The following is a 27,879-nucleotide window of genomic DNA, read 5'->3' on the forward strand; positions in this document are numbered from 1 at the left end:
TACGTTGTGTAGTTTGAGACAGCTTAGTCTCTGGTTCCCGGATTCACTATCGCTCTTCTGGTCTTCGGAACTACTGTCCGTCATCTTTTGTACTTTCCTGTACTTTTCCTTAGTAGTCTTTTTGTTGTCGTTAGTCTTCTTCCCGGACCTGCAAACTCGTGCAATGTGTCCCATCTTTCCGCATTGCCTGCATGTTTTGTCCTTGGACCAGCAGTCCTTCTGGTCATGGGTTGTTCTGCCGCGGCGATAACATTTTTCAAATCCCCGTGTCATTTCATGGGTGCCGTATTCCTGTGGCTTTTGCTGTATTTCCGCAGCTCCCCTTGCTGCTGCTTCGTACGATACTGCCACGCTGAAAGCCTTATCTAGCGTCAGCTCTTTCTCTGAGAGTAACCTCTTCTGGGTTCCTTCACTCAGGAGTCCACAGACAAATTTGTCCCGTAGGGTATCTGCCAGTCCTGCTCCGAACTGGCAGTGCTTTGATAGCTTGCGTAGTTCCGTAAGGTAATCAGCATTGCTCTCATCTTTATGCTGATTTCTCTTGTGGAATTTAAATCTTTCTGCTATCAGCAGCGGTGTAGGATTTAGGTGTTCCTGTAGGATATCAACAATTTCGTTAAAACTCTTCGCCCTCGGTTTGACTGGAGTGATCAGGTTCCACAATAGGCCGTACGTTCTTGCACCTATTAGGTTTAGTAGTACCGATGCCTTTTTCTCATCGGCTACTTCATTTGCCTTGCAATATACTTCGACTCTTTCCACATACGTGGTCCAGTCTTCTATTGCATTATCGAAGGCAGTGATATTGCCAGTCTTCGGCATCTTGGAGATCTAAGATGGCGCCTCCCGCGCTTTGCCTTCTTCCCCGATTGAACAAAATGGCACCTCCTTCCCCGCTGGATTAAGATGGCGCCTCCCGCGCTTTCTGTCTTTTCCGCTGCTGCTAGCGCTGTTGCTGGCGTTTTTATGCCTTGATGGCGACGCCCTATGGTCTTCGCGCACTCCCCCCCCGCACTGCTGCCAACGCCGCTCTCCGCGGTCCCCGTGGCAAACTGCAGCTCCTCGCGGCTTTCTGCGCTTCTAATTTCTTTTATTTTAATTACTGTTCCCGTCGTCAGAGCAGACCCTATGGGACACTTTCCTCCCTCTTCTCGGGTCTGTACACTGCCCGGCTTCATAGCACCAGCCGCGCCCTGTGTGCTCCACCCTCTCTCTCTCTCTCCTCTTCCCGACAACGCTGCTCGACCCCGTTGAAAAGCCACCCGATCGAGCTCTAGCCCGCCGCAGCCCAGGAAGGATCAGTGTACTACCTGCCACCAGCCCGATTAGCTGGAACACCATAGACTGGATAACCAAGCCCAGCTCTCGACAGCCTCTCCTGCAATCTTCAAATTCGATGAGTCAGAGCACGGTCGACGCCCGTTTCTTCTGTTTGTTTTTTTCTTTTTTTTCTTTTTGGATTTCTTCCTTCTGGCCTCGACCTCTAACAACTTCGCTTCAGGGATGGATCCCCGTGAGGTGGTGCAGAACTAGGTAAGTTCGGATCTGTTCGTCGCCAGTGTAACGTCCGTGTGTAATTGAGACACGGACTGCAGGAGTTGGTTATAACAGGTGTTTACTGAATGGAGACAAAACTGGAACTACTATACAAAGTTACTACACAGGCTTATATACCGGGGTGGTCACTACTGGTACTGCAGTATACAGGGGCTGCAGAATATAGTTCCTTCTTCAAAGTACATACACTACATAGGGGACACAGATTTAAGGTTTTGGGCAAGAGATACAGGGGGGATGTGAGGAATAACTTTTTTATGCAGCGAGTGATAAGGACCTGGAACTCGCTGCCGATGAGGATGGTGGAAGCAGAGACGATCAATGATTTCAAAAGAAAATTGGATAGGCACTGGAGGGAAATAAACTCACAGGGCTACAGGGATAGAGCGGGGGAATGGGATTGGCTGGATTGCTCTACAGCGAGCCGGCACGGACTCGATGGGCCGAATGGCCTCCTTCTGTGCCGTTATGACTCTAGACTCTACAGCAGAGAAAGTTAAGGGGAGATTTAATATAGGTGTTCTTGAAGGATTTTGTTAGAGTAAATAAGGAGAAACTGTTTCCAGTGGCAGGAGGGTCGGTAACCAGAGGACACAGATTGAAGGGAATTGGCAAAAGAACCAGAGGGGAGAGGAGGAGAATTTTTTTTATGCAGCGAGTTGTTGTGATCTGGAACGCGCTGCCTGAAAGGGCGGTGGAAGCAGATTCAATAGTAACTTTCAAAAGGGAATTGGGTAAATACTGGAAGAGGAAAAATTTGCAGGTCTATGGGGAAAGAGCAGGGGTGAGTGGGACTAATTGGAGAGCTCTTTCAAAGAGCCGGCACAGGCACAATGGGCCGAATGCCCTCCTCCTGTGCTCTGTGATACTACAATTGTAATTTGGAGGAGTGTAATACACCCTGAACCAATGTGACAAGCGCTCTGTTGAGTTTTGTAAACTCTTGGATGCAGGTCTCTCACACAAGGAACAAGCCAGAGGTGATGAGATGTGGCGGGTGTAGATAGTATTGGGGTGATGTCAATGGCGGCACGACCCTGCTATGGCCTCTGTAGGGCTGAGGACCCGTTTATTAATCTCACATCTCCCCCTCCCGCCCTCTCCACGACCCCGGCAGGTATCTGATTCCATGCAATCATGTGATGCTGAGCCAGCGGCGCGCCGTCAAGGATCAGGATTTCTATGGGAAGACGGCAGACAAGTTCCTGTCCCTGATCCCGGAATGCTGCCAGCCGGAGAACCTGGGAGGCACGGAGCGAGAGGAGGAGCACGCTGTCTGGTCCAAAGGTGAGCTTCCACCCCGGGCGGTTAAAGGATGTACGAGAGTCGGGGGAGGCCAGGCAAGTCCCGATTACACGTGGCAGCAGGTTTGGGGGAACCGAGAGGGTCGAGGGAGGGTTGAGAAAGATTACGAATGTGACAAAGAGCGCAGAGGGAGAGTAAGAAAGGGCCGGGGAATGACCCCAAGATATTGGCAGGAGGGACAGTAACCAGGGGACACAGATTTGCGATAATTGGCAAAAGAACCCGGCGGGGGGATTAGAGTAATTATTTTACAGCGAGTTGTGATCTGGAATGTTCTGCCTGAAAGGGCGATGGAAGCAGATTCAATAATAACTTTCAAAAAGGGAATTGGATAAATACTTAGAAAGGAGAAATCTGCAGGGCTATGGGGAAAGAGCCGGAGGGAGTGGGACTAATCGGAGAGCTCTTTCAAAGAGCTGGCATAGGCACGATGGGCCGAATGGCCTCCTCCTGTGCTATGCAAGGTAGATGGATGCCCCTCTGGCCCATCTCACCGCATTCATCTCAGCTCCCCCACCGCAACATCCACCCGCTCCTTAAATGATTCCAATGTTTTTGGCCCATGTCTCGATTCCGAACTCCGTCCCATGTGTGGACGGGTCTGCACATCACGAAGCAGCTCCCAGTGTCACCTGATCAATTAGCCTTTCACCAATTTGTGTCATGGATGTTAGCAGAGCTTCTGAGAGCTGCTAGAGATGGTTCCCTGAAATGCCATCTCAGTGTTTGTACATCAAAGAAATGAAGCGCCTTTTTTATAGCCTTTCATGAGGACGTCACAGCAAGATCTCACAAACAGCAGTGTGATAATGACCAGATAGTCTGTTTTAGTGATGTTGATTGAGGGATAAGTATTGGCCCCAGGACACCGGGGAGAATTCCCCTGCTTTGCTTCAGAATAATGGCCGTGGGATATTTTACATCCACCCAAGAGGGGAGATGGGACCTCGGTCTGAAAGACAGCACCTCCGACAGTGCAGCACTCCCTCAGTGCTGCTGTGGGAGTGTCGAACTGGATTTTGTGCTCAAATCTCTGGGGTGGGACTTGAACCTATGAAATTTTGACTCAGGTGAGAACGCTACCCACTGAGCCACGGCTGACACCAGCCACATACAGCAATTCAGTGTGATGGAGGGAATGGGGAGTGGTGGGAGCGGACACACTCGATGTTTTCAAGGGGAGACTGGATAGGCACTTGAGGGAAATAAACTTGCAGGGCTGCGGGGGAATGGGACTGACTGGATTGTTCTACAGAGAGCCGGCATGGACTCGATAGGCTGAATGGCCTCCTTCTGTGTCATTATGACTCTGACTCTAAGGTGGGTAGGTGGGGTTGGGGGATATGGGGAGAAGGTGGGTTGGGGGTGGGGATATGGGGAGAAGGTGGGTAGGTGGGGATTTGGGGATATGGGGAGAAGGTGGGTGGGTGGGGATATGGGGAGAAGGTGGGTGGGTGGGGTTGGGGGATATGGAGAGAAGGTGGGTTGGGGGTGGGGATATGGGGAGAAGGTGGGTCGGGGGATTTGGGGATATGGGGAGAAGGTGGGTCGGGGGATTTGGGGATATGAGGAGAAGGTGGGTCGGGGGATTTGGGGATATGGGGAGAAGGTGGGTCGGGGGATTTGGGGATATGGGGAGAAGGTGGGTCGGGGGATTTGGGGATATGGGGAGAAGGTGGGTCGGGGGATTTGGGGATATGGGGAGAAGGTGGGTCGGGGATTTGGGGATATGGGGAGAAGGTGGGTAGGTGGGGTTGGGGGATATGGGGAGAAGGTGGGTTGGGGGTGGGGATATGGGGAGAAGGTGGGTTGGGGGTGGGGATATGGGGAGAAGGTGGGTCGGGGGATTTGGGGAGCCAAGTCTACATATCCTGCGTTGAGTAGGTCTGCAGTTCAGATCTAGGCAGCGAGTTTGCCAATTTCACTGAAGAAGTTGTGGAACGTTTCGTTTGATCCCAGAAAGATGTCAGAATCCGATGTATTAAAAACAGACTTCAATTACTCTGTGACCATAACCCACTGCCCCGTGTGTCACCCTTGTCTTGGAGAGGTAATGTCCGTGCTCCATCTTGTGGCCGACACAAGTTATTGCAGAGATTTCAATATGTTGACATGTGCTGAATTCCAAGCGGTGCAGGTCTCAATCCCAGAGCTGTGTACTGTTCCCTTTTGGTGAGCTTGGTCTTCAAAGCTCTTTCGTTGGCTGATTATGCAGGTGGGTTTGTGTTATTCTGAGTTTCATTGCTGTTTGTAGTGAGCAGATTGGCTGCCACACCTTTTTTTTTATCTCGGAATGTGGGCATCGCTGGCAAGGCCGGCATTTATTGCCCATCCCTAGTTGCCCTTGAGAAGGTGGTGGTGAGCCGCCTTCTTGAACCGCTGCAGCCCGTGTGGTGAAGGTGCTCCCACAGTGCTGTTAGGGAGGGAGTTCCAGGATTTTGCCCCAGCGACGATGAAGGATCGGCGATATATTTCCAAGTCAGGATGGTGTGTGACTTGGAGGGGAACTTGGAGGTGGTGGTGTTCCCATGCGCCTGCTGCCCTTGTCCTTCTAGGTGGAAGAGGTTGCGGGTTCGGGAGGTGCTGCCGAAGAAGCCTTGGCGAGTTGCTGCCATGCATCTTGTAGATGGTACACACTGCAGCCACGGTGCGCCAGTGGTGGAGGGAGTGAGGCCTAGAAATTCAGTAGCGCCCCGTTTGGGGCGCCAGCCTCACCAGGGCGCTAAAAGTAGCACCCTGGAAGCATTCGCAGCCGCTCGCTGGAAATTCAGTTGGAGCGCCCCAAAGGGAAGCGCGGCGCTACTGGAGGCGCCCGCATCCCTCTTGGGGCGCTGCAACTGAACATCGTTGCGCAATGTGCCGCAGTGCCACACGCTGCGGTACTGCAGGCCTTCCTCCCCTTCTTAAAGGGGAGGGGCCTTGTTCTGCGCGATCTGGGGCCCAGCTGGGCCCCCGAGGATCGCAAGTGCCGGCAAAAGAGCCCGGCACCGAGGAGAAGTGCCGGGCTCTTGGAACGCAGCTGGCACTCCGCGGGGGGGGGGGGGGCGGGTTAGGAGGCCGGGGACGGGAGCGCAGAGGGGCTGGCAGGCGGCCAACAACAAAGATGGCCGCCCCGCACCTCTCCTTTAATTTGCGCCTCTACCGCCGCAGGTAGGCCCCCCTGAACCGGTCGCACATAGCGTCCGGCGGTAAGGCAGGGGGCGCTTCCTAATATCGCGGCTGGGGCGTCAGCGGGGCGCTGCGCACACCGATGACGTCATCGGTAGCGGCGCAGCGCTAACGGCTAGCGCCACCATTAATGTCCCGCTGAATTTGGCGGGAGGCGTGGCCAGTGGCTTGCGACCCACTTAGCGCCCTCTTAAGGCGCTAACGGGTGGCGCAGCCAACTGAATTTCTAGGCCTGAATGTTTAAGGTGGTGGATGGGGAGCCAATCAAGCGGGCTGCTTTGTCCTGGATGGTGTTGAGTTTCTTGAGTGTTGTTGGAGCTGCACTCATCCAGGCAAGTGGAGAGTATTCCATCATACTCCTTACTTGTGCCTTGTAGATGGTGGAAAGGCTTTGGGGAGTCAGGAAGTGAGACACTCGCCGCAGAATACCTATCCTCTGACCTGCTCCTGTGGCCACAGTATTTATGTGGCTGGTCCAGTAGAGTTTCTGCTCAATGACCCCCAGGATGTTGATGGTGGGGGATTTGGCTTGATTAGCAGCCCATCCACCGAAGCTGCGACCGCCACCACCTAGAAGGATCAGGACCGGTGGTGGGGTGCACCTTCCTAACAACACCCAGACCACAAGAATTTAAAAAATAAAATTGGTTGAGAAGCGCTTTGGGAGGTCCTGAGGTTGTGAAAGCCGCTATAGAAATGCGAGTTTCTCTTTTCCTCCAGTTATTGTTTGGCTCTCGACCTGTTGCCGCGCGCGGTCTGGGAGGGGCGGAAAGCCGGATGTTTAGAAAGTGCTGCGGGTTTGCTGGCCTCATGTGATCATTATCTTCCTGTGTGTCCGCAGCTCACGGAAGTCCAAGTATCGACACCTCGTCTGTGACGGCGGCATTGCCCAAGCCTTCGACCCCCGCCCGCATCGCGCTCTTCATGAGGCAGCAGAGCACGGGCTCCGATGCGGGAAACCCGCCACGATCGCCGGGAGGAGTAGTGACAGACTCGCCCGTCTGCAGCCCTGCCCACAGCAGGTGGGAGGAGGTGTCCGAGCTGGACTCAAACTATCTGGAGTACCTGCGGGACGCTCGGCGCCACATCGACCACTGCGTCAGGGCCTGCGGAAAATGGTCAGCGCCGTACGACGGGCAGGAGCCAGATCCTCGCAATGTCCTGCCCGTCCTAAACGATGCCAACACCATCAACCTGCGCATGGACCACTTCAGTCTGGAGCAGCCAGGGGAGAGTCCGCTCCCTGGTCAAAGCCCAGCCCGGCTCAAACTGGACACTCCCACCCAGAGGGACGGGCTGGAAAACGGTGACTGGGACGTAAAGTACAACAAGCGCAGCATCATCATCACGCCACGGAGCAAGAAACGCGGCCTGCAGAGAGAGACAGGGCCCAGTGAGCAGCTCGCTTCCTCCTCCTCCTCCTCCGTCAAACGCGACGAGCAGGGTGGCAGCGAGCTGCGGGTGGGCGAAGACCGGCCGGGCGGGAAGAAATGCGGAGGCTCCTTGCTGAACGGGTCTTGTGAGAAGGACGGGGGCGGGAAGTCGCCCGGAGTCTCGGAGCGCAGCGAGAACTGCCTGATGGTCAAGAAGGTGCGGAGGGACGCGCCCGAGCCAAGCCGCCCGAGAATGGAGGAGCGAGTGACCGGGGACTGGAAGGGAACGCCGCCAGCGGGAGAGGCTCACGGGACTTTGGAAGACGAATCCGGCCGACTCCAGGGAACGCCGGCGGTGGAAGGGGTGCAGGACCGCAGAACGGCGCCTGAGGGTAATCCTGAGGATGCGTCCGTCAGTCGCCAGACCGCGGTGACGAGCTGCGAGTCGATTGACAGTCTGATAGACGAGCTGCTAGACCGAGCGCCAGCGGAGGCCAACGGCAAGGAGCTCAACGTGGAGAAGTTCTCGGAGGAGCTGCGGGAGATGGAGGCCCAGATGGGAGGCCGGGGCCGCACGGAGGAGCGTGCGAGAGGTGGAGGGGAGCTGCTGTCCGAGGAGGAGGAGGAAGAGGACGAGAGCTTCTCCTCGCATCACAACAACGACTGCTTGGCGGCCACTGGGAGTCGGGCTTTAGCGAGGGTTGAGCCCCAGATAATCATCAGCCCTCAGCGCCCCGGGCAAGCACAGAGCCAGCCTTTCACAGGTAGGAGCGCACTGGCCAAGGCCAAAAGGAAGGAAGTTATGATGAACCTTTATAAAGCACTGGGTCGGCCTCGGCTGGAGTATTGTGTCCAATTCTGGGCAACGCACTTTAGGAAGGATGTAACAGCCTTTGGGTGCAGAAGAGATTTATGAGAATGGTCCCCGGGATGAGGGGCTTCGGTTAGGTGGAGAGACTGGAGAAGCTGGGATTGTTCTCCTTAGAGCAGAGAAAGTTAAGAGGAGATTTAATAGAGGTGTTCTTGAAGGGTTTTGATAGAGCAAGTAGTGAGAAACTATTTTCTCTGGCAGGAGGGTCGGCAACCAGAGAACACAGAGTTAAGATCATTGTCAAAAGAGCCAGAGGGGAGATGAGGAGAATAACTTTTACGCAGCGAGTTGTTGTGATCTGGAATGCGCTGCCTGAAAGGGTGGAAGCAGATTCAATAATAACTTTCAAAGGTGAATTGGATAAATATTTGAAAAGGAAAAATTTGTGGGGAAAGAGCAGGGGGACTGATTGGAGAGCTCTTTCAAAGCTCTTTGTAAAATTCTAGGAAGCGTCCAGGCCATCGGCTGTGCCGGAGTCTGGACACTGGGATGGCAGCAGACTGCGCGAGCTCTGAGAGTGCTCAGGGGGAAGGCCTGTAGGAACAGTTAGGCTGCTGGTGCAGTAACAGATGCCGCAATGAAGGGCAAGCTGCTCGAGGGGTTTAAAATGATTAAGGGGTTCAATAGAGTAGGTAGAAACTATTTATTCTGGTGGGGAGGTGAGTCCAGAACAAGGGGGCAGAAACTTAAAATTAGAGCCAGGCCGTTCAGGAAGCACTTCTTCACACAAAGGGTGGTGGAAATCTGGAACTCTCTCCCCCAAAAGGCTGTGGAGGCTGGGGGTCAATTGGAAATTTCAAGACTGAGATCGATAGATTTTTGTTGGGTAAGGGGATCGAGGGATATGGAGCTAAGGCGGGTAAATGGAGTTAAGATACAGATCAGCCGTGATCTAATTGACTGGTGGCACAGGCTCGAGGGGCTGAATGGCCTCTTCCTGTTCCCATGGCCATTCCCACTGCCCACAGCGCGCGGTGACTGAGGAGGTGATTGGTGTAGTAAATATGCACACTGCCGAGTGAAGTCTGGAGTCCTCGGTTATATCTCATTACAGAACAACAGCAACGTGATATTAACTTAAACTACACCCTGACGAGGGCATTATTACCCCCCAGGCCCATGCGCTGGTTAGTGCATTCCCGCCAAATCGGTTCGTGCACCTTTTGATGTGAAAGATTCACTCGTGTGACTAGAACAAAGAAAAGCACAGTCAGTTACTTATGTCAGTCCATGTACTCTTTCTCACAGTCTAACTCTGTCTCTCACTCACCCTTTCTCTCATCCTCTCTTTCTGTCTTTCTCTGTCCCTGTGTCTTGATCTCGTGTGAGTTGATTAGTTAAGAATGTTTCACTTGTTCACTCATTCGCTCCATCTCTCTTTTGTTTGCTCTCTGTTTCCCTCTTTTGTCTCTGTCTGTTTCTCTCTTTCAATCTCAGCTCTTAGTTATTTCAGGTATTTCTCACATGTCTCTCCCTCCCTCCCTCCCTCCCTCGTGAGTTCCTTATTTCAGACTATGATTTCTGTGGAGTTGTATCTCAGTATTGATTGTGTCTCCTGTGATGAAATATATCATTCATCAGACTCTGTAGTTAACTGTATATATTGTATTGCCTGCTCCGGTGTTTGTACCTTGTATTGTGTATAGGGCACCGGGGCCTTTGTGTGTCGGCTCCGCCCATACCTGGCCCTACTTAAGACAAGTCCAGGCTTGTCCTGCAGTAGAACAGCAGCACGCCAGGTGAAGCTAGGTGCAGCCACCGGCATCTTTTCTTTGCTAATAAAAGCCTTGTTTTATTCTGCTAACTTCGAGTCTTGAAGTTATTGAGGCACGTCATCTCCTATCTGTCTACTGTATCCATCTATCCCCTCTCTCGCTCTGTCTGTCTCTCTTTCTCTGTCTCTGTCTATCTTTCTGTCTTCCTCTCTTTCGCTCTCTGTCTGTTTTTCACTCTGTCTCTCTGTCTTCCATAAGAACATAAGAAATAGGAGCAGGAATAGACCATTCGGCCCCTCGAGCCTGCTCCGTCATTCAGTAAGACCATGGCTGATCTTCGACCTCAACTCCACTTTCCCGCCCGATCTCCATATCCCTCGATTCCCCTAGAGTCCAAAATCTCTCGATCTCAGTCTTGAATATACTCAACGACTGAGCCTCCACAGCCCTCTGGGGTAGAGAATTCCAAAGGTTCACCACCCTCTGTGTGAAGAAATTCCCCTACATCTCAGTCCTAAATGGCCGACCCCTTATCCTGAGACTGTGAGCCCTGGTTCTAGACTCTCCAGCCAGGGGAAACAACCTCTAAACATCTACCCTGTCAATCCCCCTCAGAATCTTGTATGTTTCAGTGAGATCACCTCTCATTCTTCTAAACTCCAGAGAGTATCGGCCCAATCTACACAATCTCTCCTTGTAGGACAACCCTCTCATCCCAGGGATCAATCTAGTGAACCTTCGTTGCACCGCCTCCAAGGCAAGTACAGGAAAAGTTCTGATATCCGGCACCGACGGGACCGAGCTGCTGCCGATCTATCAAAACTTCCGGATAGACCAGCGCTAATGTTGAAGGATACGGAGGTTTTCATCTCCGTATCTGACAACAAACACTGTTGCTTAGCAACAGCTTGTAAACACTCGGCCTGTACCTTGGAAGCGTCTCTGAAGCTGTTGCTAAGCTACAGAGACGCTTTCCAGAGCCTGACTGTTAAAAAAATGCTAGGAGAAGAAAAAAAAACTAACCAAAACGGCTGCTGATTTTTGCCGTTAGATTAAGGTTTCCGGGCATACAACCTCCGAATAAACCAAAGTTTCCTGTATATCCTTCCTCAGATAAAGAGACCAGAACTGTGCACAGTACTCCAGGTGTGGTCTCACCAAGGCCCTGTACAATTGTAGTGAGACTTCCTTACTTTTGTACTCCAACCCCTTACAATAAAAGCCAATATACCATATGCCTTCCTAATTGCTTGCTGTACCTGCATGTTAACTTTCTGTGTTTTGTGTACAAGGACACCCAAATCTCTCTGAACACCAACATTTAATAGAATCATAGAAGAATGGTTACAGCACAGAAGGAGGCCATTCAGCCTGTCGAGCCCATGCCGGCTCTCTGCAAGAGCACTTCAGCTAGTCCCACTCCCCCTCCCTTTCACTGTAGCCCTGATATGTTCTTTCCTTCAGATAATTATTGACGTAAGAAAACTACGAGGCACTTGGTCTAAGTGTTAAACAAAGCTTTAATCAACTGTTTTACAACATGGAGGTCTAGTTGTGTCCTTCACTAGTTCCTGTTAAGAATGTCCTGCGCAAGCTGGGCCCGTGCCCGAGTATTTATACTCTCCCTGGACAGCACCACCCGCAGGCCACTCAGTATTATTTCATAAGTCTTTGTTTCATGAATGACTGATTCATGTCACTTATCCAGCTCCCTTTTGAAAGCCACGATTGAATCTGTCTCCACCACCCTCTCAGGCAGTGCATTCCAGATCCTCACCACTCGCTGAGGAAAAAAGTTTTTCCTCATGTTGCCTTTGGTTCTTTTGCCAATCACCTTAAATCTGTGTCCTCTGGTTCTCGACCCTTCTGCCAATTTTTCTCTCTATCTACTCTGTCCTGACCCCTCATGATTTTGAACACCTCTATCAAATCTCCTCTCAATCTTCTCTGCTCCAAGGAGAACAACCACAGCTTCTCCAGTCTATCCACGTAACTGAAGTTCCTCATGCCTGGAATCATTCCCATAAATCTTTTCTGCACCCTCTCTAAGGCCTTCATATGCTTCCTAAAGTGTGGTGCCCAGAATTGGACACAATACCCCAGTTGGGGCCGAACCAGTGTTTTATACAGATTCATCATAATTTCCACACTTTTGTACTCTATACCTCTATTTATGAAACCCAGGATCCTGTAAGCCTTTTTAACTGCTTTCTCAGCCTGCCCTGCCACCTTCAATGATTTGTGCACACATAGCCCCAGGTCTCTCTGTTCGTGCACCCCCTTCAGGATTGTATCATTTAGTTTATATGTCCTCTCCTCATTCTTTCTACTAAAATGTATCACTTCACAATTTTCTGCATTAAATTTCATCTGCCATATGTCCGCCCATTTCACCAGCTTGTCTATGTCTTCCTGAAGTCTATCACTCTCCTCCGCACTGTTCACTATACTTCCAAGTTTTGTGTCATCTGCAAATTTTTGAAATTGTGCCCTGTACACCCACATCCAAGTCATTAATATATATCAAGAAAAGCAGTGGTCCTAGAACCGATCCCTGGGGAACACCACTGTGTACCTTCCTCCAGTCCGAAAAACAACCATTCACCACTACTCTCCGTTTCCTGTCACTTAGCCAATTCCGTATCTGTGCTGCCACTCTCCCTTTTATTCCATGGGCTTCAACTTTGCTGGCAAGCCTATTATGTGGCACTTTGTCGAATGCCTTTTGGAAATCCATGTACATGACGTCAACCGCATTGCCCTCATCGACCCTCTCTGTTACCTCATCAAAAAACTCGATCAAGTTAGTTAAACACGATTTACCTTTAACAAATCCGTGCTGGCTTCCCTTAATTAATCCACACTCATCCAAGTGACTGTTAATTTTATCCCTGATTACTGTTTCTAAAAGCTTCCCCACTACCGAGGTCAAACTGACAGGCTTGTAGTTGCTGGGTTTATAGTTCCTCTCTGTCTCTCTCTATTCTCTCTCAGTCTCTTCCTTTCTCCTTCGGGAGTTTTTTATTTCAAGGTCTTCTCTTTCACATTGTATGTCTCTGTTGACTCAGTATTTGCATCTTTTATCTACTTCTGATTCTTGCTCTTTCTCTCTCTGTCTCTCTCTCTCAGTCTCTCTCTCTCGGTCTCTGTCTCTCTCTCTCTCTCTGTCTCTCTCTCTCACTGTCTCTCTCGGTCTCTCTTTCGCTGGAATTTTGCCGGTGCTCAGTGGACGGGATGGGTGGCGAGTTAGCTGTTCAATTTAAAATGATCGATAGCGGGTCGGGAACCTGCTGTCAAAACACGCATACTGGACTTTCCCTATGTCAGGTCTGCCAGCGCTGAGCAGACCCGACAGGCAACAGCGGGGAAACCAATTAAAATCATTAGTGACTTGTTTACAGTCACTTATCAATAGTTTTCTCCCAGCTTTTTAGATTTAACAGGTCGTCCACTGGTTTCCCGCTGTGCCTAGATCTTGTCTGAAGCTGAGGCGGGAGGTCATTGGCCATTGAATCAGCTGATGAATTGACAGCTTCAAATGTCAAGTCAAATCTCCCACCTTACAGAGATATGTTCCCTTAACCACTAGCTTCTCTAAACTGCATTTCCACTACAGATTCAGGATGCTGCAAGTCTTTACACAAGTCTCCATCCAGTCTGACCTCATTAACTCTCCCACCATTGACAGATCGCTTCTGTCATCTCTACTTCACCTGCCATCCAATCCATCAGCATGGGTGCCCTTGAAACTCTCTCACCTTGGTCCTCAGACTTCCACCATCATCAGCCCCAACACCAGCATCATCAAGCACACCAGCAGCACCAACAACAATTAGTTAAGTACCTGAAAGAAAAAAATTTGCCAGGCTACAGGGAAAGGGCGAGGGAGTGGGACTAGCTGAAGTGCTCTTGCAGAGAGCCGGCATGGGATTAACAGGCCGAATGGCCTCCTTCTGTGCTGCAACCATTCTATGATTCTAACAACACCAACCTTCTCCGCGATCACCTGATGCTGCACAGGACAGAGGGCATCAGCACCCGACCACATTGCTGCCAGGCACGCAAGGGATGGCCTCACCATGGCCACATCTACTTCACGTGACACTGCACACCCTGGCTGCCACATGGTTGGCACCACCCTACACCAACAACATAAGGCATCCCTACAGTGCCCAAGCTATTCCTTTCACACTCACCACCATTGCGGGGGGTACCATTATGTCTCACCATTCACTGCAACTCACTAAGCCACTTCCAAAAGTGCACACAAATCTGTCCAAGAAAGCAAAGTGTTGAAAGTAAAGATTTCAATGTTTGACAGCACATTAACAGAAACTTCACAGGAACATTGGCTAAAACACACAAGTGCCTACCCTTGTGTGTTGTTAGTTGGTATGATTGGACTGAGTGTGAAGGGTGGTTAGTGAGATGGGGAAGTGATAACGTAGATAGAGAGGGATGGGTGGAGGTGCAAGGTAAGTTGGTGTGAGTAAGGATGTGCAGGAGTAGGGTAGGGAAGGCAGAGTGATGGGGATGTGATGATTGGCACAGCAGGATGAAGTTGAATGTGGTTTTGCAGTAACGTTTCGTGATCTACTGAGATCATTGAAAGGTTTGCGGCACTGCAACCTGGTCCTCCGTATGACATCCCTGCTTGTGCCCTCCTGTGCAATGTTAAACCAGGCTGCGTTAGTCTCCGGGGGCGGTCTCTTCCACCCATTGGAAGGGAAGAGAACCTCCCTGCGTGCTGTGACTCCCTCCATAAGCATATGGAGGCAGTCCTGGGGAAGCCTGGGTGCAGCCGTGCACCATTGTGCAGTGCCTGTCAGTGTTTGCAGCACCTCTATGCTTTAGAACACTGAACACAAATGTCAAAGAGAATTTGCGCATGGTCCCTTTAAGGAAACCAACTGATGACGTGTCATAAATGACGTCATCAGACCCGCTTCCTTCAATTGGCCGGGAAACTCGCTGGGCGGGCTTAACAAGCCCAATCAGGGGAAAGTCACGTCGGAGGCCAGGCTGGAGCCAGCAGCAGGGCCGAGACCTGCCACCGACCCACCGAGGTAGGGAAAATCGCTCGCTCGCTCGCTCGCTCTCTCTCTCTCTCTCTCTCTGTCTCTCTCTCTCTGTCTCTCTCTCTCTCTCTGTCTCTCTCTCTCTGTCTGTCTCTCTGTCTCTCTCTTCCTCTGTCTCTCTCTCTGTCTGTCTCTCTCTCTCTCTCTCTGTCTCTCCCTCTCTCTCTGTCTCTCTCTCTGTCTCTCTCTCTGTCTCTCTCTCTCTGTCTGTCTCTCTCTGTCCCTGTCTCTCTCTCTTCCTCTGTCTCTCTCTCTGTCTCTCTAACTGTCTTTGTCGCTCTCTTTCTGCCACTTTATCTCTCTCCTCTCTGCCCCTCTCAGTGGTTAGTCTGTGCTCTCTCAGATGTTGATGACCTCTCTCTGTCTCTGTCTCTCTCTGGGGGAAAAATTGAGTCACGCCCCCTTTGGGGTGCTAACTTCGCCACCCTGAAAAAATTAGCGCCCCCGTGGCTGAAATTCATCGGTAGCGCCCCAAAAGGGAAGCAGGGCGCTACTAGAAGCGCCGCGCCTCCCTCTTGGGGCGCTGCGAGGGAATATTGAGGCGCTACGCGCCGCAGTACTGCAGGCCTTCCTCCCCTTCTTAAAGGGGAGGGCCTAGCACAGCGCGACCTGGGGCCCAGCTGGTCCACCATGGATCGGAGTGCCGGCAAAAGAGTCCGGCACTCAAGAGAACTGCTGGGCTTACAGAGCGCAGCCGGCACTCCACGGGGGGGCTGGTCAGAAGGCCGGGGATGGCAACAGGGGCTGCTGCTGGTAGGCGGCCAGCAACAAAAACGGCCGCCCAGCACCTCGCCTTTAATTAGCACCGCCCCGGCCACAGGTAGGCCCCCCTGACCCCGTCAGACATAGCGTCCAGCGGTAAGTCAGGGGGCGCTACCAAAGATCGCGGCTGGGGCATGAGCGAGGCACTGCACACGGCGATGACGTCATCCCCGGAGGCGCCGAGCGGCGCTAACGGTTACCGCCACCACTAACCTCCTGCTGAATTTCGTGGGAGGCGTTTAGGTGCAAAGCAACTGAATTTTTAGGTCAGTCTCTCTGTCTATCTCTGACTCTCTGTCTCTGTCTCTCTCTGACTCTGTCTGTGTCACTCTCTGTCTCTCTCACTCTGTCTCTCTGTATCTCTGATTCTGTCTCTCTCTGTGTCACTCTCTTTCTCTCTCTCTGTCTCTCTCTCTGTCTCTCTCTCTCTGACTCTCTCTTTCTGTCTCTCTGTCTCTCTCTCTCTGTCTCTCTCTCTCTGTCTCTCTCTCTCTCTCTGTCTCTCTCTCTCTGTCTCTCTTTCGCTCTGTCTCTCTCTGTCTTTCTCTGTCTCTCTCTCTCTCTGTCTGTCTCTGTCTCACTCTCTGTGTCTCTGTGGTGAGTTAGTCCCCCTCAGATGTTGATGACGTCTCTCTCTCTCTCTCTGTCACTCTCTGTCTCGCTCTCTGTGTCTCTGTGGTGAGTTAGTCCCTCTCAGATGTTGATGACGTCTCTCTCTCTCCCCTCCAGGTTCGTTTATCGCTGTTCTGTTTGCTAAGCTGGAGAATATGTTACAGAACTCGCTCTACGTCAATTTCTTACTAACTGGAATTATTGCGCAGCTAGCTTGTTACCCCCAACCCCTTCTCCGCTCCTTCCTGCTCAACACCAACATGGTATTCCAACCCAGTGTCAAGTCTCTCATCCAGGTACGATCCCATTACACTGAGCACTGAACACATTTATAAAGCTAACACATACCTGCCAATTGGCACACCTGTCGACCGAGAGTATTGGATCCAAGGGCTGGCACTGTGCCTTTAAGTGCAAATTAAAGTTATGAAAGGTTTTGATTGAGTAGACACAGAGCGTTTCCACTTGTGGGGGAGACCAGAACTAGAATGTGGAACTCGCTACCACAGGGAGTGGTTGAGATGAATAACAGATGCATTTAAGGGGACGCTAGATAAACACATGAGGGAGAAAGGAATAGAAGGATATGCCGATAGGGTGAGATGAAGAGGGCGGGAGGAGGCTCGTGTGGAGCATAAACACCGGCACGGACTGGTTGGACCGAATGGCCTGTTTCTCTGCTGTAAATTCTGTGTAATTTCACTTCAGGAGCCTTTTGAAAATCAGTCGAGACTGATGGTTTGAACAGTCCCAGTCTGCTGGCTCTGGGAGATGATGTGATGAGTTTGTCCGTCTCAGTCCAGTTCATGGTAGGCACAGGTCCACAGCGTATCACAGAGATCCAGGCTACACAGGGCCAAATATTGTGCTGATACCCCCACATGGAGTGTAACCGAGGACACAGCCAAACATTAACATTGTCCCGTCCAACTCAGCCCTTGTCCTCCTCTCATTCTCTGTGTGTTGTGATCACTGTGATTATACCTGAGTCTCTGACCTTTACCCCATGTTATTGAGCATTGTCGATAAAACGGGATTCATAAAGGTGACGGAATTGGAGGAGCGAGACGTGCAAGGGGAGCGCTGGCTCACCCCCTTCCAGCCGTGCCCCAGAAACATGCAGCTCCTAAACCAGCACAAGGAACCACAACTAAACGGTGCAATGTTAGCGAGAGATGGGGATGGAGACCCTCACCTCGCCTTGTGCGGTGCGCTGGATTGAGTTCTACCTCCTGACGGTAAAACATTGGGTCAGAGCGGGGGGAACTGTTGCAATAAGCAAGGATTCAATTGAATGTGGCGTTTGGGGATTTGCAGTGATAAAACAGATTGAATCCGTTGGTAAATTGAGTGAAGCAAGAGGTGCCCTTCATCCCCTCCGTCTGCGGCAAGATTTGAGCCCAGGCCGCAGAGGGTCAAGGGTCAGAGTCTGACCCACACTGTGTCCTAAGATAGATAGCCAAAATTGCATGAGTAACTAATGTCACTGCAGTGAAGAAAGAAAGCTGGGGGGTGGTGGGGGATGTATTTACACAGCACCTTACTCAATCTCATTCATCTCCAAAGGGTTTCACATACAGTGAATCACGTGGAAGAGCACTGATTTGCAGCAGCTATTTTCTACACAGCAAGATCCCATAAACAGCAACAAGTTGAATAACCAGTTAGGTTTTTATAAGTGGAATTGTTTGAGGACACAACGTTGACCAAGACAGTGGGCAAACTCTCTCCTGCTCATTGAGTAGTGCCACAGGATCCTTTACAGACGGGGCCTCGGTTTAACATCTCATCCAAAAGACGGCACCACCGACACTGCAGCACTCCCTCAGTACTGCCCCTCCGACAGTACAGCACTCCCTCAGTACTGCCCCTCCGACAGTACAGCGCTCCCTCAGTACTGCCCCTCCGACAGTGCGGCGCTCCCTCAGTACTGCCCCTCCGACAGTGCAGCACTCCCTCAGTACTGTCCCTCCGACAGTGCGGCGCTCCCTCAGTACTGCCCCTCCAACAGTGCGGCGCTCCCTCAGTACTGCCCCTCCGACAGCGCGGCGCTCCCTCAGCACTGCTCCTCCGACAGCTAGCCGCTCCCTCAGTACTGCCCTCCTACAGCGCGCCGCTCCCTCAGTACTGCCCCTCCGACAGTGCGGTGCTCCCTCAGTACTGCCCCTCCGACAGTGCGGCGCTCCCTCAGTACTGCCCCTCCGACAGTGCATCGCTCCCTCAGTACTGCCCCTCCGACAGTGCAGCACTCCCTCAGTACTGCCCCTCCGACAGTGCATCGCTCCCTCAGTACTGCCCCTCCGACAGTGCGGCGCTCCCTCAGTACTGCCCCTCCGACAGTGCAGTGCTCCCTCAGTACTGCCCCTCCGACAGTGTGGCGCTCCCTCAGTACTGCCCCTCCGACAGTGCGGCGCTCCCTCAGTACTGCCCCCCGACAGTGCAGTGCTCCCTCAGTACTGCACTGGGAGTGTCAGCCTGGATTAAGGGCTCAGTTCTCTGGAGTGGAGACTTGAACCCACGACCTTCTGACTCCGAGGCGAGAGTGCTTCCCACTGAGCCATGGCCGACACATAACAGGCATCATAGGATAGTGATCAGGAGCAGGAACCCTGGCTGATGTTTCCTCCTCTCTATTTCATGGGCATCCACCCCCTTGACTTGTACTCGCTAACTGCTATTCCATTGTTTTAAGCTTTTTCCGTGACACAACCTTTGACCCCTGACCCCTCAGGTACTTGGGTCGGTGAAGAGCAAGATCGAGGCATTTGCTGCCACTCAGGAAGACTTTCCCATGATGCTCTACAAAGCCAGGAAATATTTAATCGCAAGAGGGAAGCTCGATTGGTCGGAATCCCCCAACTCAGTGCCTCCGCTGCGACGCACCGAGAACCTAGGTAAACCTCGGTCCTTACTGTTCACTTCACCTCCTTTCCAGTTCCTCACCCCCACCTGCCCATCCATTGCCGGATTAGGCAGGCCATCGGCTCACACCCTTAAACAGTTCAATGGCTACCTTGTTCCCGTTCAGCATACCACAACCACAACCACAACAACTTGTATTTATAGGGCACCTTTAACGTAGTAAAACATCCCAAGGCGTGTCACAGGAGCGATTAGCAAACAAAATTTCACCCAAGCCACATAAGGAGATATTAGGACAGGTGACCAAAAGCTTGTTCAAAGAGATCGGTTTTAAGGAGCGTCTTAAAGGAGGAGAGGTAGAGAGGCGAGAGATTTAGGGAGGGAATTCCAGAGCTTAGGGCCCAGGCAGCTGGAGGCACGGCCGTCAATGATGGAGCGATTAAAATCGGGGGATGATCAAGAGGCCAGAATTGGAGGAGTGCAGAGATCTCGGAGGGTTGTGGGGCTGGAGGAGGTTACAGAGATAGGGAGGGGCGAGGCCATGGAGGGATTTGAATACAAGGATGAGAATTTTTAAATATAGGCGTTGCTTAACCGGGAGCTAATGTAGGTCAGCGCGCACAGTGGTGATGGATGAATGGAACTTGATGCGAGTTAGGACATGGGCAGCAGAGTTTTAGATAAGCTTGCATCTGTGGAGGGTGGAAGATGGGAGGCCGGTCTGGAGTGCGTTAGAATAGTTGAGTCTAGAGGTAACAAAGGCATGGATGAGGGTTTCAGGAGCGGATGGGCTGAGGCAGGGACAGAGTCGAGCGATGTTACGGAGGCGAAAGTTGGCGGTTTTGGTGATGGAGAGGATATGTGGTCGGGAGCTCATCTCTGGGTCAAATACGACACCAGGGTTGCGAACAGTGTGGTTCAGCCTCTTACAGTTGATGGGGAGAGGGATGGAGTCGGTGGCTCGGGAACGGAGCTTGAGGCGGGGAACAATAACAATGGCTTCGATCTTCCCAATATTTAGTTGGAGGAAATTTCTGCTCATCCAGAACTGGATGTCGGACAAGCAGTCTGACGATTTAGAGACAGTGGAGGGGTCGAGAGAAGTGGTGGTGAGGTGGAGCTGGATGTAGTCAGTGTACATGTGGAAACTGACGCTGTGTTTTCGGATCATGTCGCCAAGGGGCAATATGTAGATGAGAAATAGGAGGGGGCCAAGGATAGATCCTTGGGGGCACCAGAGGTAACGATGCGGGAGTGGGAAGAGAAACCGTTGCAGGTGATTCTCTGGCTGCGATTAGATAGATAAGAATGGAACCAGGCGAGTGCAGTCCCACCCAGCTGGACGACGGTGGAGAGGCGTTGGAGGAGGATGGAGTGGTCAACCGTGTCAAAGGCTGCAGACAAGTCAAGAAGGACGAGGAGAGATAGTTTACCTTTGTCACGGTCGCAAAGGATGTAATTTGTGACTTTGATGAGAGCCGTTTCAGGACTGTGGCAAGGGCGGAAACCTGATTGGAGGGATTCAAACACGGAGTTCCGGGAAAGATGAGCATGGATTTGGGAGGCGACAACACATTCAAGGACTTTGGAACGGAAAGGGAGGTTGGAGATGGGGGCGGTAGTTTGCAAGGAATCGAAGGTTTGATTTTTTGAGAGGAGTGATGACGGCGGATTTGAAGGAGAGGGGGACAATACCTGAGAACCGTTAACAATGTCAGCCTACATGGGAGTCAGGAAAGGTGGTCAGCAGTTTAGTGGGACTAGGGTCGAGGGAGCAGGAGGTGGATCTCATGGACAAGATGAGCTTGGAGAGGGCATGAGGGGAGATAGTAGAGAAAGATGCGAGTTCAGGGCTAGGGCAGGGGGAACCTCAGAGGAAGTTTGACCTGGTGGGCTAGGGGAAGGCTGGAAAGTGGCAGAGGCAGCTGCACGGGTGGTCTCAATCTTAGAGACAAAGAATTCCATGAGCTCCTCACACTTATTGTTAGAAGTGTGTATCCCAGTCCGTATCCTCCTGTTCAGAGTATTCCTGTCCCGATCCTCCTGTTCAGTGTATTCCTGTCCCGAGCCTCCTGTTCAGTGTATTCCAGTCCCGAACCCGAGTGTTTCATTGTTGCTGTGTACGCGTGTGTTTAGATGTGAGTGTGATTAGATGGTGAGTGTGTTTAGATTGTGAGTGTGATTAGATGGTGAGTGTGTTTAGATGGTGAGTGTGTTTAGATGGTGAGTGTGATTAGATGGTGAGTGTGTTTAGATGGTGAGTGTGTTTAGATGTGAGTGTGATTAGATGGTGAATGCGTTTAGATGGTGAGTGTGTTTAGATGGTGAGTGTGTTTAGATGGTGAGTGTGTTTAGATGTGAGTGTGATTAGATGGTGAATGCGTTTAGATGGTGAGTGTGTTTAGATGGTGAGTGTGTTTAGATGGTGAGTGTGTTTAGATATGTGTGTTTTAGATGGTGAGTGTGTTTAGATGTGAGTGTGTTTAGATGGTGAGTGTGTTTAGATGGTGAGTTTAGATGGTGAGTGTGTTTAGATGGTGAGTGTGTTTAGATGGTGAGTGTGATTAGGTGTGTGTGATTAGATGGTGAGTGTGTTTAGATTGTGAGTGTGATTAGATGGTGAGTGTGATTAGATGTGAGTGTGTTTAGATGGTGAGTGTGATTAGATGTGTGTGATTAGATGGTGAGTGTGATTAGAAGGTCATAGAGTCATAGAGTTATACAGCACCGAAAGAGGCCCTTCGGCCCATCGTATCTGCGCCGTTCATCAAGCCCTGTCCAATCTAATCCCATTTTCCAGCATTTGGTCCAAAGCCTTGTATGCAATGGCATTTCAAGTGCTCATCCAAATGCTTCTTGAATGTTGTGAGGGTTCCTGCCTCTACCACCCTTTCAGGCAGTGAGTTCCAGACTCCAACCACCCTCTGGGTGAAAAAGTTCCTCCTCAAATCCCCTCTAAACCTCCTGCCCCTTACCTTGAATCTATGCCCCCTTGTTATTGACCCCCCTACTAAGGGGAAAAGTTCCTCTTTATCTACCCTATCTATGCCCCTCATCATTTTGTACACCTCAATCAGGTCCCCCCTCAGCCTTCTTTGCTCCAAGGAAAACAACCCCAGCCTGTTTAGTCTTTCTTCATAGCTGAGGCGCTCCATCCCAGGTAACATCCTGGTGAATCTTCTCTGCACCCTCTCCAAAGCAATCACATCCTTCCTATAGTGAGGCGACCAGAACTGCACACAGTACTCCAGCTGTGGCCTTAGCAGCGTTTTGTACAGCTCCATCATAACCTCCCTGCTCTTATATTCTATGCCTCGGCTAATGAAGGCAAGTATCCCATATGCCTTTTTAACCACCTTATCTACCTGTTCCGCTGCCTTCAGGGATCTATGTACATGTACACCAAGGTCCCTCTGACCCTCTGTACTTCCTAGGGTCCTACCACTCATTGTGTATTCCCTTGCCTTATTTGTCCGTCCAAAATGCATCACCTCGCACTTTTCAGGGTTAAATTCCATTTGCCACTTTTCCGCCATCTGACCAACCCGTTTATATCGTCCTGTAGCCTGAGGCTTTCCTCCTCGCAATTTACCACCCCACCAATTTTCGTGTCATCTGCGAACTTACTGATCATACCTTTTACATTCTCATCCAAATCATTTATGTAGCTCACAAACAGCAAGGGACCCAGCACCGATCCCTGAGGTACCCCACTGGACACAGGCTTCCAGTCACAAAAGCAACCTTCGACCATCACCCTCTGCCTCCTGCCACTCAGCCAGTTTAGGATCCAACATGCCAAGGCACCCTGGATCCCGTGGGCTCTTACCTTCTTGACCAGTATCCTATGCGGGACTTTGTCAAAAGCCTTACTGAAGTCCATGTATACCACATCCACAGCATTTCCCTCATCCACACACCTAGTCACCCCCTCGAAAAATTCAATCAGATTGGTCAGACATGATTTACCCTTGACAAAGCCATGCTGACTATCCCCGATTAATCCTTGCCTCTCCAAGTGGAGACGAATTTTGTCCCTCAGAATTTTTTCCAATAATTTCCCTACCACAGATGTTAGGTTCACTGGCCTGTAATTCCCTGGTTTATCCCTGCTACCCTTCTTGAATAATGGTACTACGTTAGCTGTTCTCCAGTCCTCTGGTACATCCCCTGTGGCCAGAGAGGTTCTGAAAATTTGTGTCAGAGCCCCTGCAATCTCCTCCTTTGCCTCACACAGCAGCCTGGGATACATCTCGTCCGGGCCTGGGGATTTATCCGCTTTTTGGCCTGCTAAAACCGCTAGTACCTCCTCCCTCTCGACGCTAATATGTTCAAGTATATCACAGTCCCCTTGCCCGATTTCTATGTCTACATCGTCTTTCTCCATAGTGAACACAGATGCAAAAAATTCATTTAAAACCCCGCCTACATCATCTGGCTCTACACACAGATTGCCACTTTGGTCCCTAATGGGCCCTACCCTTTCCCTGGTTATCCTCTTGCCCTTAATATACTTATAAAACATCTTAGGATTTTCCTTTATTTTGCTCGCCAGTGTTATTTCATGGCCCCTCCTCGCTCTCCTAATTTCTTTTTTAAGTATGCCCCTGCACTTTTTATACTCCTCTAGGGCTTCCTCCGTCTTTAGTCTTTTGTAACTGCCAAAAGCCCCCCTTTTTTTCCTAATGCATTTTTGTATATCCCTTGTCATCCAAGGTTCCCTTTGCTTGTTGGTCCCACCCTTGACCTTAACGGGAACATGTTGGCGTTGTACTCTCTCTATTTCCCTTCTGAAAGTCTCCCACTGCTTTGATGTGGATTTTCCTATAAGTAGCTGCTCCCAGTCCACTTTGGCCAGATCCTGCCTTATCATATTAAAATCGGCCTTCCCCCAATTTAGAACCCTTATTTCTGGACCGTCTTTGTCTTTTTCCATGACCACCTTAAATCTCACCGAATTATGGTCACTGTCGCCAAAATGCTCTCCTACTGACACTTCCACCACTTGCCCGGCTACATTCCCTAGAATTAGGTCCAGTACCGCCCCCTCTCTTGTAGGACTTTCTACATGTTGGCTCAAAAAGCTCTCCTGGATGCACTTTAAGAATTTTGCACCCTCTAAGCCTTTCACACTCTGACTATCCCAATTAATATTGGGGCAGTTGAAATCCCCCACTATTATTACCCTATTATTTTCGCACTTCTCTGAGATTTGCCTACATATCTGTTCCTCTATCTCCCCCTGACTGTTTGGGGGCCTATAGTACACTCCCAGCAAAGTGCTTGCCCCCTTTTTGTTTTTAAGTTCTACCCATATGGCCTCATTAGAGGAACCCGCTAATATATCATCCCTCCTTACAGCAGTAATTGACTCCTTAATTAATATTGCAACACCCCCTCCCCTTTTACACCCCCCTCTGTCTCACCTGAAGATTCTATACCCCGGAATATTGAGCTGCCAGTCCTGACCCTCCCTCAACCATGTCTCCGTGATAGCAACAATATCGTACTCCCATGTGTTCAACAACAACTTCAGTTCATCCACCTTATTTGCAAGACTCCTTGCATTAAAATAAATGCCTTCCAGCCTTGCCATATTCCCTTTTGCCTTCACATATTTGCTCTGCCTTCTCAGCTGACTTGTTTTTTCCTCCGTATTTGGCTGTAAATCACCCCCTACTATAGCTCCACTCTGTATCCCATCCCCCTGCCAAGTGTGTTTAGATGGCGAGTGTGATTAGATGGTGAGTGTGTTTAGATGGTGAGTGTGTTTAGATGGTGAGTGTGTTTAGATGTGAGTGTGATTAGATGGTGAGTGTGATTAGACGGTGAGTGTGTTTAGATGGTGAGTGTGTTTAGATGGTGAGTGTGATTAGATGTGAGTGTGATTAGATGGTGAGTGTGATTAGATGGTGAGTGTGTTTAGATGGTGAGTGTGTTTAGATGGTGAGTGTGATTAGATGTGAGTGTGATTAGATGGTGAGTGTGATTAGATGGTGAGTGTTTAGATGGTGAGTGTGTTTAGATGGTGAGTGTGATTAGATGGTGAGTGTGATTAGATGGTGAGTGTGATTAGATTGTGAGTGTGTTTAGATTGTGAGTGTGTTTAGATGGTGAGTGTGTTTAGATGGTGAGTGTGATTAGATGGTGAGTGTGTTTGGATGGTGAGTGTGGGGCGTCTTTAGTAACTAGATATAAAGATTGGGCCTTTGACTGAACCTATTGTGTGTTGAATTTCCCAGTGAAGAGTCGGAAACCCTCCCTCGGTGAGCTGATTCTGCGCCACACCAACAGTCCCACGAGGGCACGTCAGGCCGCTCAGCTCGCTCTCCAGCACATGCGAGAGGGTCAGGTCCTGCATGCACTGACGGGGAGTTCCATCTTCAAGAGTTCGGCGGAGAAGCAGAACGAGGCGCTGCGGGTGAAGAACGCCGTTTACTGCTCCCTCATCTTCTCGGAGTTCCTGAAGGAGCTGGCGGCCATCGCTCAGGAGCACACCGTCACATCGCCCTTCCTACTCGAAGACAAGGAGGAGTGACCACGGGAGAACGCAGAGAGCAGGAGGAGGCCAGTCAGCACGCAGCACTCGCACTGACCCGGAGTATCGCGTCCCCTCCCTTCAAAGGTCGCTGCGCGGTCCGGGATCTGTAAATAAGGCACCCGACACTCCGAAACGTGCAGTCGCAGATGTTCCGAACTTAATTCCAAAGAGTTTTGCATCGGAAATTGGAAGCAGAATCGATTCCTTGATATTCCCATCAGGTCACCACAGTGTGCTGCGGATAGCGGTTCCCTCCGATGCTAGTCTGACCAACTCCAGAGATACATCTCTCACTGGGCATTGTGCAAAAGAAACATATAAGCATCCTCTCTCTCTGAACTCAGCTGCACGTCGGGAGGAATGGGAGAGAGAGAGAGATCTGAATATCTTGGATCGGGCTGCAGGTCCAAAGAGACGCACACAGTCACGCAGCCATTTTATGGATGTTGGAGAGCGGAGATTTCTGCTCTGTAAATGTTGCAATATTTTTTTTAAAAAACAGCTTCTCAAAGTTCATTTTGTTTTTCTTTTTAACACTGCTGCACATATATTTGAATGAGGTACAGTTCTCCCCAGTTTTCATTCTATCTGCAACTCACCTCCTAGCCCTCCTCAGTGGCGCGATCCTTCAAGTTAGTTGAACTATTTAATGACTTTGTGTCGTGTCCTTTATTTTATGTAGCTTAAACAAAGGTCTATATTGATATTTTGCCAATCGGAGACTTCGGGCCCCTGAATGAAGTGTCTCGTCCACATGGTGATATTTCCTTATCTTGGCTTTTGCTCGTTTTCTCTCTTCATCTTTTGAGCACGCTGGCTCGTCCTCCGATTCAATTCCACCGACACTTGCCACCTCGCTCCAGCGCCTGCTCCTTACCCTCCAGCTCTGGGCCTCAGCAGGTTTCTTGACCGTGTGTTCCCTCAAGTTTAGAAGATTAAGGGGTGATCTGATCGAGGTGTTTAAGATGATTAAAGGAGTTGATCGGGTAGAGAGAGAGAAACTATTTCCTCTGGTGGGGGGAGTCCAGAACAAGAGGGCAGAACCTTAAAATTAGAGCCAGGCCGTTCAGGGGTGATGTCAGGAAGCACTTCTTCACACAAAGGGTGGTGGAAATCTGGAACTCTCTCCCCGCAAAAAGCTGTTGAGGCTGGGGGTCAATTGACAATCCCGATCCTGTCCACATGCTCAGTCTGCATACGCCCACTTTTCAGTAGGGTTAATGATCGGGACCCCTGACCCTTCTCCCTCCCTAACTGAGTGTTGGCGTGGCCACCAACATTGCACTGATTTCCTGCAGTAATTGTACCTCCTGGAATTCAGTAGTGTCACAGCTCTAGGCTGAGCTGCCCAAGTGCGCGATATTCATTAGACAGCAATGCTCCCCCAAAGGTTCGCGGCTGCACACCGATGGTGAGGTCCCGCACAGGCCGCTCACCAGCGCTGCCGCTGGAAAAAGTACCAGGCATGTGCGCCCACTGCAAATTTACAGGGTCCGTGCAGGGGGTGGGTAAAATTAGAGACAACATTGTTAACACCGGCGTTCTCGTTTCCTGGTTCGCTCCAATTCTTGTGGTGCATCGGATGCATTCGGATGGTATTCACAATATCGGAATCGCTGGACACAGAAAGAACTGGGTCCATCTCGTTCACCTTCTGCTATCATGGTGCTCACACGATCCAACGATACTGGAGTTGTTGACCAATCACAGCGATCAATCTCCATCAATGAGACTACAACAGAGCCAGACACGAGGCGAGGAAAAGCCCCAGTGGGGGAGAGCTTTGGGAACCAGCGGTCCAAAGTCACCCCTTCCTCCCGAGCACACGACACCCCACGTCATGTCTCAAATTACTCACATACTATGTCCCAAAATGGCATTTTCAGAAAGAAATCCTTCTATTTGCTTTTGAATGAATCAATACTAATGACTGCCATTGTCTCCCCATTGACCACTCACACACTAACTGACGGTGTCAGTTGTGGCTCAGTGGGCAGCACTCTCGCCTCCGAGTCAGAAGTTTGTTGGTTCAAGT

General features: G+C 50.7%; 1 protein-coding gene across 7 annotated transcripts in view; it reads left to right on the top strand.

Moving 5' to 3' along the window:
- Positions 1–26,409, top strand: part of fhip1b (FHF complex subunit HOOK interacting protein 1B) — a 335,260-nt gene extending 308,851 nt beyond the window's left edge. For 6 of the 7 annotated variants that reach the window (XM_085999838.1, XM_085999839.1, XM_085999840.1 and 3 more), the window contains 5 exons: positions 2,675–2,844; positions 6,872–8,167; positions 16,559–16,737; positions 19,173–19,335; positions 25,546–26,409. In XM_085999838.1, the coding sequence (XP_085855964.1) occupies positions 2,675–2,844; positions 6,872–8,167; positions 16,559–16,737; positions 19,173–19,335; positions 25,546–25,841 (2,104 nt within the window). In that variant the 3' untranslated portion in view covers positions 25,842–26,409. The remainder of the gene's footprint in view (positions 1–2,674; positions 2,845–6,871; positions 8,168–16,558; positions 16,738–19,172; positions 19,336–25,545) is intronic. The other variant, XM_085999841.1, reaches the window with a different exon arrangement.
- Positions 26,410–27,879: the final 1,470 nt, after the last annotated feature.

Source organism: Somniosus microcephalus, chromosome 10 (assembly GCF_052327205.1).
Source record: "Somniosus microcephalus isolate GS21.2 chromosome 10, FLI_Smic_1.0, whole genome shotgun sequence".
Classification (NCBI taxonomy): domain Eukaryota; kingdom Metazoa; phylum Chordata; class Chondrichthyes; order Squaliformes; family Somniosidae; genus Somniosus; species Somniosus microcephalus.